General features: G+C 40.1%; 1 protein-coding gene across 3 annotated transcripts in view; it reads right to left on the bottom strand.

Annotated features, from left to right (window-relative positions):
* The window catches only part of LOC126483888 (S phase cyclin A-associated protein in the endoplasmic reticulum), a 607888-nt gene that overhangs the window by 490960 nt on the left and 100599 nt on the right, over positions 1-16329 (bottom strand). For all 3 annotated transcript variants that reach the window (XM_050107144.1, XM_050107145.1, XM_050107146.1), the window contains one exon: positions 11722-12059. In XM_050107144.1, the coding sequence (XP_049963101.1) occupies positions 11722-12059 (338 nt within the window). The remainder of the gene's footprint in view (positions 1-11721; positions 12060-16329) is intronic.

Here is a 16329-nt window from a genome sequence, read left to right as displayed (position 1 = left end):
GTTTGTTGCAATATGCTTGGGACAACAGTACATTTTCAGGCAGACAAACTTTCGAAATTACAGTAGTTACAATTTTCAACAACAGATGGCGCTGCAAGTGATGTGAAAGATATAGAAGACAATGCAGTCTGTGGGTGCGCCATTCTGTACGTCGTCTTTCTGCTGTAAGCGTGTGCTGTTCACAACGTGCAAGTGTGCTGCAGACAGCATGGTTTATTCCTTAGAGCAGAGGATTTTTCTGGTGTTGGAATTCCACCGCCTAGAACACAGTGTTGTTGCAACAAGACGAAGTTTTCAACGGAGGTTTAATGTAACCAAAGGACCGAAAAGTGATACAATAAAGGATCTGTTTGAAAAATTTCAACGGACTGGGAATGTGACGGATGAACGTGCTGGAAAGGTAGGGCAACCGCGTACGGCAACCACAGAGGGCAACGCGCAGCTAGTGCAGCAGGTGATCCAACAGCGGCCTCGGGTTTCCGTTCGCCGTGTTGCAGCTGCGGTCCAAATGACGCCAACGTCCACGTATCGTCTCATGCGCCAGAGTTTACACCTCTATCCATACAAAATTCAAACGCGGCAACCCCTCAGCGCCGCTACCATTGCTGCGCGAGAGACATTCGCTAACGATATAGTGCACAGGATTGATGACGGCGATATGCATGTGGGCAGCATTTGGTTTACTAATGAAGCTTATTTTTACCTGGACGGCTTTGTCAATAAATAGAACTGGCCCATATGGGGAACCGAAAAGCCCCATGTTGCAGTCCCATCGTCCCTGCATCCTCAAAAAGTACTGGTCTGGGCCGCCATTTCTTCCAAAGGAATCATTGGCCCATTTTTCAGATCCGAAACGATTACTGCATCACGCTATCTGGACATTCTTCGTGAATTTGTGGCGGTACAAACTGCCTTAGACGACACTGCGAACACCTCGTGGTTTATGCAAGATGGTGCCCGGCCACATCGCATGGCCGACGTCTTTAATTTCCTGAACGAATATTTCAATGATCGTGTGATTGCTTTGGGCTATCCGAAACATACAGGAGGCGGCGTGGATTGGCCTCCCTATTCGCCAGACATGAACCCCTGTGACTTCTTTCTGTGGGGACACTTGAAAGACCAGGTGTACCGCCAGAATCCAGAAACAATTGAACAGCTGAAGCAGTACATCTCATCTGCATGTGAAGCCATTCCGCCAGACACGTTGTCCAAGGTTTCGGGTAATTTCATTCAGAGACTACGCCATATTATTGCTACGCATGGTGGATATGTGGAAAATATCGTACTATAGAGTTTCCCAGACCGCAGCGCCACCTGTTGTTGAAAATTGTAACTACTGTAATTTCGAAAGTTTGTCTGCCTGAAAATGTACTGTTGTCCCAAGCATATTGCAACAAATGGTGTATTTCTATCGCTGCTCGTTTAGTTTTTATTGCCGTTTCAAATATACCGGTCATTTTTGAAACACCCTGTAAATAAAACAAAATACTGAGACAAGGCGATCTCTAGGAGAGATGTCATAAGTCGAGACACAGAAAGACACAACAAACAGACTGCTAAACAATTAAGCTTTGGCCAAAAAGCCTTCTTCTCAATTAGACAAAACCCATGCGTGCATGCTCACACTTCATAATATTGTCATTGTTCCAAGCTGGATTTTCCATTGTTTGCTAGAGATGTCATAAGAATATTATAATACTAATTTCATTCAGGAGGCTGTGAGTAGCACAGCGCGTACATGCACACAACACACCAATAATTCCGGTTAGAGCAACAAATCACATAACAATGACCAGGAATGCCACAGCTGATCTGATAACTGTTGTCACCTTCAGAGACATTCTTCAAAACAAGATCTTGCTCGCACTCTAGTAGCCCACACTGCATGTTGCTCTCCAGAAACACTGTTGTCAACTGGCAAGAAGATAACTAGATCGCACCATCATCCATGGAGGAACAAACTTAATGTTCATTACCCACCCAGTTATCATCAAAATAGTAGTGAAAAGCAGAATCCACACCAATCAAATGGCTGGCATCAGGGCATGACAGTAAAGCAAATGCAACCTGAGCCTAAAATGAAATCGAAAAACTAGATGATGACTCTCTAGCTCTGCCAGCCTGGTCAAAGATGATGATAGGGATGTGACTCACTTTATAGTCAATTTAATATGGTATCACCACAATTCAGATGTGTATGATGCATTGTGCATCAAAAACAACAATTGTACAAAGGAATCCGGATCATGTACAGTCTGCTGTACGTGCAATGGTTGCCGGTTTACCTGTAACTGTAATCCTGGGCACAGGTGCTGAGTTAAGTATCGTGTGACCTGGTTTCTTTAGAAGAATTTGTCAGCATACAAATGTACAAACTTTCCCTGTGACTGGATGCTGGATCTTGGGGGCAGTTAGTACCAGATCTAAACCAGTGAAGTGACAAACACTGTTATGAATTGAAATGCAGGAAATGAAGCTAGAGCACTCATTCCTGGTGGTCAATGAATGTTCGGTAAGAATGGATCTATTATGTTAGAGGGACACTAGGATTGACCTCTGCTGGCCTCTTACAGTTGAAAGTATGACACAACAACATGGTTGCCAATTTGATTTGTAGTTATGTGGGCCATGGGTGCCTTTGCCAAACATTAAAAATACAATATTTTGGTGGGTTCAATGATAATGAACCACCAAATGCACTGAAACCACTTGCCATGCCCCAAGCCCACAGTACATAAAGCTAATAAATCTGATTACCTCAATGACACTGAGTAATATAAGTGGACAGATGTTTTGCGATAATTTGAAGCAGTATTTGAAGAAAGAGCTGGAGTAATATGGTGATATGAATGTAAACTGGATGTCTATCCTCACAAAACATATGTCATGCTTCCTACAGTATCCCCTGGACCAGCATTTGACTGTTGCCAAGGAGATCAGGAATATTGTATCTTTGGAAATTGTGGAACCCTCTCAGTGCTCATATCTAGACTATTATTAAAAGTTTAGGCTGTATCTGACTTTGTGTGGATGCCAGAGGTATTAATACAATTTGTGTTCCCATACAAACTTGGCCAGAAAACATCAATCAAAGGATTCAGAGTTTTTATGTAAAATTCTTGACCAGTTTTGACTTTCGGTATCATACTGGCAGATTACCTTGGAAAAAGAAATACAATGCTTTCATACTTTCTTTTATTGGACATTTTTGCTAGATCATCTGCTTCAAAGTGCAGATCTGTCCTGTTTTCTCGAGAAATTTGTGCCCTCGTATTGGTCAAATGAGTGTCAGAAGGCCTTTGACTGCATAAAACAAGCTTTATGTAGTGCAAACATTCTTTGGCATTCTAACATGAATGAAGACTTTTGTCTGGCAACAGAGTAATCAAAGCTCGATATTGGTGGCTATTTATTTCAGATTTGTAACAATTAAAGCAGGCCTGTGATATGTACCATAGATTTTGGCAATTGCTTATTGACCAGCTGTGAGTGATCATATTGCACCACTGAGTTAGATGTGCTTGCCATTGTATAGGCCTTCGTGAAGTTCCACTTTTACCTGTATGGACATCAGGAATATGACTTCAAAATTATTAACATTCCAGGCAAATTCAACATAGTAGCTGATGCATTTTCACATCTGCCTGAAAATCTTGATTAGGTGCCCTTGTATACTGATCACAAAAGTGATGTCAAAATATGCCTCATGAACAATGACATTAATTGGCAGTATTTCTTGAAGACGTGCAAAAACATAGGAGATGCACACGATTTCGCCAAATGTTGGCAGAGAATAAAGGAACAGTTGCTCCACAAACCAATCGAATCCCTGGATGCAAACTATCAAATACACAATGATGTATTATTCTTTCATCATCAGAGATGTGGTGTTCATTCCACCTGAGGCTGAAGAATGTGTGACCAGGTATGCCCACCATGCTTATGGACAATTTGGTTTGGTAAAATGTGCAAAGAAACTGGGAGAGTATCACTACTTTACAAAGCTGCTCACAAATGCATAAAGACTTTTGCATATGTATCTCCTGTGTAAGAAGACAAACCATTTAATGTCTGCTTGAAAGGCAAATTATACCCAATTCTACAAACCAAGCTGCTACAGCTTGTACCAATTTACCTTCACAGTCCTTTGCCGAAAATTAAAACACAATGTAAAATATGTGGTACTTCTTTGTGATGTACTGTATATACTGGAATCTAAGCCCCAATTTTTTCAGGTTTTTGGGATCCAAAAAACTGCCTGCAGCTTAGAATTGAGTGCAAAGCAAATGGAAGGTCTGAAAATTGGTGCTAAGAGCTGTCACAACTAACTTTTGCTGTTGAATACACGCAGTGGTACACTGTCAAGTTGTTCAGTCGCAAAGATAAATACTAAGGCCACAACTAGAAAAAATTTTAAAAAAAAGATTGAGGATGAGTCCACTCCTTGAACCCCACTATTGCAACTGTACCTTCATCTATTCTACCTACTTTGTATCTCATGTGAACCAACATTGCTTCAATTTCGAACTGTACCTACGACATTTTCCCCCTTAAATCTTTATTCTCATTTTTTGGGTGTGACTTAAGATTCAGATACCTTTCTTCCTTGAATTTCAAATCTCATTTTTGGATGCAGTTTAGATCTGAGTGAAGCCTAGATTTAGATAAATACGATATTTTCTAAGTTTGTAAGATGTAAGGTACTAGAGTACAGCTACAACAGAGATCATTATCAAACATATATTTAGGGATTTTATTCCCCAATTTGGTAAATCTGAATCCATCCTATCAGACAATGTAAGTACGTTTATAGGCCATAAATGGAAACAGTTGTTGCAAGAAGAAGTTATTAACCCTGCACTAACTTCAAAATACCACCAACAAATCAATCTAACTGACCAGATCTTCTGCGAATTCACTGTGTTCATTTGCACTTTTTTTACAATTGATACAGTTTGTGGTTTTTATATCTGTCCAGTTTTGAGGAAGTTATGAATAACTTATGTCATTTATCTAGTAATTTTACACCATGTGAACTTATGCTTAGAGTATTAGGTAACAATTAATGGACTAAACCCACACCAAAAATACGTAGAAGAATAATCTCCTGGGAGGTAAAAGTTCAGTGGACTGTAGTTACGCTTCCAACAAAGCACAATAATGCTGGTGGTATTTTAACTGTAAAGTGTCCTTGACATGCACTGTAGAAGTAGGTGACCACATTGTAATACAGTCACCCAAAAGCTATTTTTATTAAGTAAAAGGAATAGCAAATGTCAATTATTTTACACTGGGCCATTTGTAATATCCAGAATACTGGACCCTGTTGATAACTGTTGGTTATTCACACACTGGTAGAATTAAAGGCGTATATCCTCTTCAAGGCATGAAGATATTTCATGACTGAAAAATAAGCAGTGCAATGCAATGCATTCTCTCATGTATGTAAAATAATAAGTTGTACACATTAATTAAGACTCAATATAATGGAAGGAAACATTCCACGTGGGAAAAATTATATATAAAAACAAAGATGAGGTGACTTACCGAACAAAAGCGCTGGCAGGTCGATAGACACACAAACAAACACAAACATACACACAAAATTCAAGCTTTCGCAGCAAACTGTTGCCTCATCAGGAAAGAGGGAAGGAGAGGGGAAGACGAAAGGAAGTGGGTTTTAAGGGAGAGGGTAAGGAGTCATTCCAATCCCGGGAGCGGAAAGACTTACCTTAGGGGGAAAAAAGGACAGGTATACACTCGCACACACGCACATATCCATCCACACATACAGACACAAGCAGACATATTTAAAGACAAAGAGTTTGGGCAGAGATGTCAGTCGAGGCAGAAGTGTAGAGGCAAAGAAGTTGTTGAAAGACAGGTGAGGTATGAGTGGCGGCAACTTGAAATTAGCGGAGATTGAGGCCTGGCGGATGACGAGAAGAGAGGATATACTGAAGGGAAAGTTCCCATCTCCGGAGTTCGGATAGGTTGGTGTTGGTGGGAAGTATCCAGATAACCCGGACGGTGTAACACTGTGCCAAGATGTGCTGGTTGTGCACCAAGGCATGTTTAGCCACAGGCATTCTGCTATCACATGAATTTTGTTGGTAATGAGGATCACCCTGTGGCTAAACATGCCTTGGTGCACAACCAGCACATCTTGGCACAGTGTTACACCGTCCGGGTTATCTGGATACTTCCCACCAACACCAACCTATCCGAACTCCGGAGATGGGAACTTTCCCTTCAGTATATCCTCTCTTCTCGTCATCCGCCAGGCCTCAATCTCCGCTAATTTCAAGTTGCCGCCACTCATACCTCACCTGTCTTTCAACAACATCTTTGCCTCTACACTTCTGCCTCGACTGACATCTCTGCCCAAACTCTTTGTCTTTAAATATGTCTGCTTGTGTCTGTATGTGTGGATGGATATGTGCGTGTGTGCGAGTGTATACCTGTCCTTTTTTCCCCCTAAGGTAAGTCTTTCCGCTCCCGGGATTGGAATGACTCCTTACCCTCTCCCTTAAAACCCACTTCCTTTCGTCTTCCCCTCTCCTTCCCTCTTTCCTGATGAGGCAACAGTTTGTTGCGAAAGCTTGAATTTTGTGTGTATGTTTGTGTTTGTTTGTGTGTCTATCGACCTGCCAGCGCTTTTGTTCGGTAAGTCACCTCATCTTTGTTTTTATATTTAATTAAGACTCATATACATGTGCATATTTTGTTTATGTAGGGGGAAGGATGTTTTCACAATTTCATTTTGTTTATGTATGTACATGTCTACTTCAATCTTAAGTATGTGTATCTTTATAACCTTCTAGATGTGCTATTTCATTTATGCTTTGGTTTAACCTAACACATCAGAATTTAGTATCTATTCCTTAAAATATGATCTACTGATGAGTTATGCTGTAAGTGTATTAGGTTCATTTTTTGAGTATATGTGCTCATTATTAATTCATGTGATAGCAGAATGCCTGCATAATTCTGTCGTCTTTCTCATTACACATGATTTAAACTTGTGGTTTCCTGAATATTTCATAATTAATTTTTACTGAATAGTCATGACATACTGCATTACCTCATTCATCTTCAGGGTAGATTACAGTGCCTTCAGCACTCTTACAGGGTAGGTTCTTTGATTGCAGATGAAATCGTGCATCTAATCATCACCCATCCTGTCTTGGTATGGCAATGGGATTTCCATATTTTGTCTCTTTAGTTCCATCTGTAGATATGTGTTGTAACTCTTGCAGGCTCTGAGGCATAGTTAGATTTAACTGAGGAGAACCCACGAGAGTTACAACAAAAAGTTGTCCATAAACTTTTATTCGGATGGATGACATTACTGATGCATGAAGAAACAATTTATGTTAAATGAACAAAATGTGGACACATTTCACATTGAGTGTATGAAATTCTTTAGTTGGAGTGTAAATAAACATTACTAACTGCAAACCAAATCCAGAGAGCACATTGTGACTAGGAGTTTTACATCAAACAAATGGCCAGACATGCAACACCACTTCTCTCAGGGTGCCGTCCCTAGTGAATTCTGTTGATATCACTAGAGGGCTCTGGAGCATGTAAACATTATGAGATGAGCATCTTTATGGGTGTTAGGTGAACTATCTTGTAAAGTGGACATTCTGTTGCCACGTCACTGGGACAGTGGCCATCATGTGATGCCTCACGTGAGTGCATATATTCCACATACTGCCGCCACTTGGTGTCTTCATTGTTCCTGTGCTCTCTTAAGTCTTCTGCAGAAGAAAAATGAACGTTTCTATCATCACGAGAGGCCACTGCATCACAACGACACTGCCAAGAGTCGTGCATGCGCACCATGGAGAAATTTGAAATGATGTTAACTGCACAAACTAAATAATGACACTATTTCAAAATAGCATAAGTGCAACAACTGGATGACATTGGGCTCAGCTTTTGTCCATGTGAATTCTAGTGATTAAACTACAGATTGAATTAAAGAACTTTAACAGGAGTCACAATCATACATAACAAGGACGTGACTGTATCAAACTGAGTTCTATTAATTCTACTTGCATATTTTGTTCCTCTCAACGCCTTTACCCACACCTGATCCTCTGTTATAACCATGCACTAATTCCACTCTCCTCCAGGAAGAGAAGTACATTTTCTTTACTAATGCCTGTGGTGCAATAAATCTTTTAACTCTTTCATTTACAACTTCTGAGTCCGGAATCTCCACTTGCTCCCAACCTGCTGTGTGTAGACTGCATCATTGAAACCAAACACCCAATTGGGATGATGATCCATTGTGTGGTCATATTGTCCTATACAACATAACCAGCAGTACAGCAATGAAGAATGTCATGCTCAAAGTTTAAGTGGCTTTTCTTTGAGACCACAGGCAAATGCTGCTGAGATGTGCCTTTTCCACTACTAAAATGAAAGACAATTCATTCTAGAGTGCATATGATGGAAAGGAATGGAGATGTATGAATTCTAATGAGCATAAATGCTGGCTAAGCAAAGTGTCACCAACCACTGTACAAAGCTCAATGCATCTCAGAGCTAATAACTCTTGTAACATTCTATAAAAATCTTGAAACAATTCTGTAATGCATATACTTATTGTAAACTTGTTCTGCTGAAATGGTCAGTAGGGAATTTTGTAAATCACTCTCATAGATCCTTATTGATTGACCGACTAAACTAATTAATTACATTATGTTTGAATATTTCTCTTTGAAAAGAAAATCAATTATTTCAAGACTGTATTAAATTAACTGTTCATGTGTTATCCCTTCTTGTCATGATGAATTAGTGACAAACTTATAGTTGAGGGGATCCATAAACTCACAGATATAGTTGTATCCTTGTGAACTGACTCCGTGAACAACATTTACCCATGTAACTGACAAAACGTGAAGTTTGTGTAACTGGTATTAAAACAAATATTTTTACAATGTTTCTAAGAAAAAATAAGAAAAGACATACAGAACAATGTAGTGTCCTCTGCACCTTGAACATTGATATGAATAAACTATATCTGGCAGTGACCTAATAAAATAAATAATATGCCACATGCAAAGTGATTCAAACCCTGTTTTTTTGGCTGCCTGATTCAACTATTTTCAACACTCATTTAATTTTCCTCTCGACAGCGTATACTGAGTTAAACAATATCTCTCTCTCTCTCTCTCTCTCTCTCTCTCTCTCTCCTGCTTCAGCCATGATAGAGTACAGACATGACTACATGGTTGTACATAGTTATATGTATTAAATAACCTTCTTAATATTAATATACTGCACTGTAAAATTGGCCTTGGTTAGCAGCTTCTATATGAAGATTGATATGTTCATTAAAGGAGAACAAATTTTTTGATTAAAAAATCAAAATCGAAGTCTTTTTATGATCAACTTTATTGAATAACCTTCAATTAAAACTTTTGTATTGTTTATCTTATATGTTTCTATAATTATGAATAGTTACAATCTGAACCTGCATTTGTGATACAAAGTCCATGCCGATTTTGAACACATGGCAAAATATTTAATTACATAAAAGTATCTATAAAAATTTTAGTAAGTAATAAGTTAACATACTGCTAAAGACAGATCCCTGTGGAATTTCATAACGTACATTCCCCAGTCAGACTCTATCCTTCATACCTATTTTTTGTTTGCATCTTAGACCACTGTTTGCTGCCTGCCCTATAGATATGATTTTAAACAGTTATCATTCATCATCTGATTCCATTGCGACTTGCTTTCTCAAGTAGTATCCTATGACTGACACAACTGAATTCTTTTGAAAGACCGCAGAAAATATCAAATGGCAATGAGGTTGAAGTGTCAAGGTGCCTCCCAGTCCTGACACATAGCAATTTTTCAATGACTCAATAATGCTGTCAAAAGGGAGGTAGTACAATAATAATCACTTTTTTTTTTTAACTGGCTTTACAATTGCTAATTTCAATCTATATCAGCTACAGAATTTTTTGGTTCCCTTTTGTTCTGTGTGTGTATCAAAAACTGGTAGAATTGAAGCTGTGAGGATGGGTCGTGTCTCTTGCTTGGCTAGCTCAGTCGGTAGAGCACTTGCCCGTGAAAAGCAAAGGTCCCGAGTACAAGCCTCAGTCCAGCACACAGTTTTAACCTGCCAGGAAGTTTTGTATCAGTGCAAACTCTGCTGCAGAGTGAAAATTTCATTCTGGAATTAAATTTTACATACATGTTTGTGGGAATACACTTATGGTCAACCTAGTTCAAGCAGCAAACGTGGATGACACTTTCTTTGACAAATTATTTGCATTTCTTCTTCCATGTCTTCTATGCAAAAGGAAACAAAAACAACCATCAATTAGTACTAGTCAAAGACACACTTCTCATAACACCAGCATTAGAGAGGTCCTTTTGCAATAAAATTTTTTATTGTTTCTTAAAATGATGCATACTATGTCAATGATGTTGCAAATGCAGGAGATGAATTCAGGCAAAACTTGTTTACTTGTTGACTGTTGGCAACATTCCTTTCGTAAGGTACAAATGGGGAAGAGTGATGCAATAATATGTCTGTGTTTGGCAGGAATGAAGCATCTGTGCAACAGGAAGACCTAGGTTTAGACTTGTTGACCTACATGTTAATAGAAGATAGCCAACACGAGTCATAAAATAAACTATTCAACTTCACAACTGTTGACAACTTTCATTCTGAACACTATTTACAAACATTCTACATCAATTTATTATCACTGCTAGTTTGATAATCAACCATGGTTGTATGTCCCAAAGCCTCCACAACAAGTAATTGATTCTGCATAACTCAAAATATAAATTGTTACCACCAGTAGTCTTATATCCAGCACAAAAACTACCATTTTCTTCTTACACCATGTCAGCATTGTACTTTTATCACCTCTGCTTGACAGCTGAACAGCTGTTTCAATAGCACATTGCTATTCAACAAAGTATCCCACAGTGGCAGCCTCACTGCTATGGACATATCCCTGCACAACTTCCTACCCCCAATATAAACCTGCAGTGCTTCATCTTATGATTTAGGCTAAAGTCACACTTACACAACAGTTGTTGCTCATTTGTGAATCGGACACAACAAACCATTCACGGTTATGAATTCTATCAAATTGCCAATAGCAGATTTCATTGCAAACTTTTTTTTCTTAGGCTGGTCAGAAAAAAATCAAAATTAAAGTTTAACATGTTATTCATCTGATCAGAACTACTCCATTATCTAAAATAATAATCTTGTCTGCAAAGGCTTACCTTGGGCACCCTCCTGTGATGGAACTGGACATTACGAGTTAACAAAATCAGCTTTCATCACTCTAATCTCTACCATAAAATACTAATTCTACACACAACATTTTTTTGTATCTGCAAACATCCTACATGCAAGTCCTTTATTATGCATTCAGTGACAAAAAATTGCTCTACACAAACAACTGGCAACACTTTATGTATTTTAGATCCATCAATGATACTTAAAAACAAATCTAAAATATCTTAAGTAATTGTATGGCAACTGTGGAAACCAAGGCCAAATGAAGAATTGATAATGCAATTATTTTGCTTAACTCCTGAGTATTTCCTAGGCAAACCCACCTTTCATGTGGCTTGCTGGAAAACACTATCTTACCTCATAATACTGTGTACGAATAAGGTGTATAAAGTGCACATAAATCAATCATTAGTTTCAAAAAACTTTACCTTAAGTTCTTAATGGCTTCTGTTGTGTGGTTACTGTCATCCTCATTTGAAAGTGACAGCTCACAATCAGTATTTTTTGATTCAATTGTAATTTCAACTGAAACGGGGCCATCGATCGCTGGTTTTTCAGAATTTAACTTCTTCTGAGAACCTGAAGATTTGCTTTTCTCTTGTACATGGTTACTGTTCTTTCCATTATGAGATTTCTGATGCGTATTCACGTCCCGCTCTTTCATTTTGGTAAATTTTTTTGTCTCAGATGCAGTTCGGAAACTGCTTACATTGTTTGTCTTCTTCCGTTGCTCCTTAACAGGTGTCAGTTCAGTGCTGGATTCAGCCTATAAAATATTTATTGGGGAAACATTAGATAACTACATAGAATCAAAAACCAGAGCTTCCTCAGCAATTGCTGATATAGAAGTGGCCAGAAAAGGACTGATACACCTGCAAGAAAAAGGAGTGATCAGGACAAGAAATATAAATGGTACCTCAATTACCTTTTCAACACTCCTGCCTTGGGAGAAAAGGCTTCAGGCAACAGGGAACAATAAGTAAAATAAGTTCAGCTACTGGAAGGAAGGAAATATCATTTTATCATAAGCAGTGAACAAGAGGGTAATCACAAGTAACAGAAAATTTTATACACATAATTTAATTTACAAATTAGTAACTAGTACACTCACGCTCCTAAATTAAGGATAATGCTGATACATGGTGAAACAACACTCTGGTGGGCAGTTTGCTGGTTTAAATCACCTCAAGGTGGGACCATGCACTGCATTTGACCTGCAGTCATCACACGCTGGCACTGGCAGCAGTCCATATAAGCAGAGGTGTGTTGGTGTATGTCAGAGGACGGTGCAGTGAGTAAGTGTGCAGACACTTTCAGAGATGCTAATGGTGACTGTGTGTTGAAAATGGTTCAAAGAACACATATTGATGACGTTATGAGAGGTAGAATATTAGGGCGACTGGAGGCTGGTCAAACACAGCAGGCCGTAGCATGGGCCCTCCGTGTGCCACAAAGTGTGATCTCAAGATTATGGCAACAATTCCAGCAGACAGGAAATGTGTCCAGGCACTACAGTACGGGACGTCCACAGTGTACAACACCACAAGAAGACCGACATCTCACCATCAGTGCCCACAGACGACCACGGTGTACTGCAGGTAGCCTTGCTCGGGACCTTACCGCAGCCACTGGAACAGTTGTCTCCATAAACACAGTCTACAGATGACTGAACAGACATGGTTTACTTGCCCGGAGACCTGCAAGGTGCATTCCACTGACCCCTGGCCACAGAAGAACCCATAAAGCCTGGTGTCAAGAACAAGTACATGGTCATTTGAACAGTGGTCCCAGGTTTCGCTCACAGACGAGTCCAGGTATAGTCTGAACAGTGATTCTCACCAGGTTTTCTTCTGGCATAAACCAGGAACCAGATATCAACCCCTTAATGTCCTGGAAAAGGACCCGTATGAAGGTCGTGGTTTGATGGTGTGGGGTGGGATTATGATTGGTGCACATACACCCTGCATGTCTTTGACAGAGGAACTCTTACAGGTCAGGTGTATCGGGACGTCATTTTGCCTTTTTAGGGTGCAGTGGGCCCCACCTTCCTTCTGATGGATGATAACACACGGCCCCACCGAGCTGCCATCGTGGAGGAGGAGTACCTTGAAACAGAAGATATCAGATGTATGGAGTGGCCTGCCTGTTCTCCATACCTAAACCCCATTGAGCACATCTGGGATGCTCTCAATTGATGTATAGCTGCACGTCTTCAAACCGCTATGACACTTCAGGAGCTCCGACAGACACTGGTGCAAGAATGAGAGGCTATACCCCAGCAGCTGCTCGACCACCTGATCCAGAGTATGCCAACCCATTGTGCGGCCTGTGTACGTGTGCACGGTGATCATATCCCATATTGATGTCAGGGTACATGTGCAGGAAATAGTGGCGCTTTGTAGCACATGTGTTTCGGGACGGTTTTCTCAACCAATACTGTGGACTTACAGATCTGTGTCATGTGTGTTCCCTATGTGTCTATGCTGTTAGTGCTAGTTTTGTGTAGTGCCACATTGTGTGGCACCACATTCTGCAATTATCCTTAATTTATGAGCATGATTGTAGATACAAGGAGGTAACACCCACAACACTGTTGCTCTTCTGTTTCTAGTATCTCTCCTGTTCAAGCCCAAAGGTATTAATACTACATATACACATCCCGACTGAAAGTATCCAGACACCCCCATGCAGTGCAGAATTGACCACTAGATGTCACAAGAGGTGGATCCGTCAGTATGAAGGATGATGGGGAGCTTTGTGTAGTCAGTCAAGAAGCAGTAACAGCAGGAATGGTTGGTCAGAAGCGCTCAGTGAGTTTGAACTTGGGCTGGTCATTGGATGTCACTCGAGTAACAAATCCATCAGGGTCTTTTCAAACCTTTTCAAGCTGCCCAAGTTGACTGTTGGTAATGTGACTGTGAAGAGAAAATGTGAAGGATCAACCACATCTAAAACCAAGACCAGTTAGACCTCATATACTGATGAACAAGGGTCATTGAGCGTTGCAGAGGGTAGTTGTAAAAAGGCATGAAATCAGGAGATGGAATCACTTTAATTCCAAAGTGCTACAAGCAGTCTGCCTAGCACAATGACTGTGGGCAGGGAGTTAAAGAGAATAAGCAGTTCCCCATATGAGACATTTTTGTAGTCATTGCTTACAATACTTTAAGTGGTGTAACGAGCAATGCCAGTGGATGTGGGATGACTGGAAATGAATAATCTGAAGTGACAAATCGTGTTCTACCCTCTGGCAATCTGATGAAAAGGTTTGGATTTGACAGATGCCTGGAAAATGTTACCTATCACCATACATAAATGAATGCATTTTACAGTACTGTGTACTAAGTACAGCAGAGGAAGAGTTCAGAAATGATGAATGACTGTAACATATATTTTGGAAGATAAAAAAATCTACTCACCAAGCTGCGACAGGACCGGGTAAAAAGAAAAATTATAAAAGTTAAGGAAATGTGCATGCTTTCAGAGCCAGTGGCTCTGTCTTCTGGCAGAATGATTGGACGGGAAGGAAGAGAGATGAAGTAAAAGAACTGGGGAGGTTTAGAAAATTGGAAGATTTGTAGAAAAGTTGTCCATAACCCCAGCACAGAAGACTCTTACCAGACAGGATGAGAAGGAAAGACTGATTGCTGGGGACTGCACAGGATGAGATTTGAAAACCTGAGCGTTTAAAGATGGAAGATAGGGTAATAAGCAAAAACAGAGATTACTGACAAAACATGCTGCAAGAGTTTGTAAGGGTGAAAAGCTAAGAGCATTATATGTAGCAGAGGTGAGGGGGGAAGGGTAAGACAAGTTAGAAAATAAAAGGTACAGAAAACTAAAAGGGAATGAAGAAAGGAATAGTCGACATAAAAGTTTTCTAGGTACAGTACCGCGTCATAATGTATAAAACTATTTCTGCTACTGGTACCAGTAGACCCTGAAGAAGCTGCTGCAACCGTGGCCGAAATGTTGCTGTTTCTCCAGCAGCAGTAGTTTCGCACATTATGACACGGTACCATACTCAGAAAACTTTTATGTTGACTGACTCTGGCTGCGGAAGCCTACGCAGTTATAAGAGAGGAATACTTTGACAAGAAATGCTGCGCCCAAAGAAATTAATGTAAACTAACACCAGGTAGGTGGCGAGAACCAAGGGCATGTTACACAAGTTCCCATCTGCAGAGTTCTAAGAAACTGGTGTCAGGGCAAAGAGTCCTCATGGCGCATGTGGTGAAACAGGCACCAAGGTCACAACTGTCATGTTGTAGAGTATTTTGGTTGCAAATAAACAACCTTTGCCTAGGGCCATTTATCCTAACTGATAATTTGGTGGTAGTTATACCAATGTATAACAGCAATCAGTGTTCATGTAATAACTGATACATGCCGTGTCATTTCACAGGTGGCTCTCCCTTTGATACTGTATGTTTTACCAGTTATAGTGCTCTTGTAAGTGGTGGTGGGAGAGTGCATAGAGCATGTCAGAGTGTGGATGTCACAGGGGAGGAGCCATAGGGTAGGAAATGGTTGCAGAACGTGTATAGGGTCTGGCGAGGATATTGTGGACGTCAAGGGAGCGATGAAAAACTATTCCAGGTGTGATGATCAAAATGTCATACAGAATGGACCTCACTTCAGGGCATGATTTTAGGAAGTCATAGTCTTGTCGAAGCAGCTGGTAAATACATTCAAGACCTAGATAGTACTGAGAGACAGGAGGTGTGCTCCTAAGTCTCTCTCTCTCTCTCTCTCTCTCTCTCTCTCTCTCTCTCTCTGCCCCCCCCCCCCCCCTTTTCTTTTGAGGGATCAGCAATATTATAGTGGTGGGATAATTACATCCAGAGGGTGAAGTGAGAATGGTGTTGTACTGCTGTAACAAATACATTTGCCATGAATGCTAAGGCTGTATAGGAGGAAACATTTGATATGGAAAGGTTGACAACTGTAAAAATATAAATACTGTTGTTTGTTAGTAGTTTTAAAGTGTGCAGAATTGTGTAACAGACTCTTGGTGACTTCCTAAGCTAATGGCT

Source organism: Schistocerca serialis, chromosome 6, assembly GCF_023864345.2.
Source record: "Schistocerca serialis cubense isolate TAMUIC-IGC-003099 chromosome 6, iqSchSeri2.2, whole genome shotgun sequence".
Classification (NCBI taxonomy): Eukaryota; Metazoa; Arthropoda; class Insecta; order Orthoptera; family Acrididae; genus Schistocerca; species Schistocerca serialis.
This window is presented reverse-complemented; position numbering and strand designations above follow the sequence as displayed.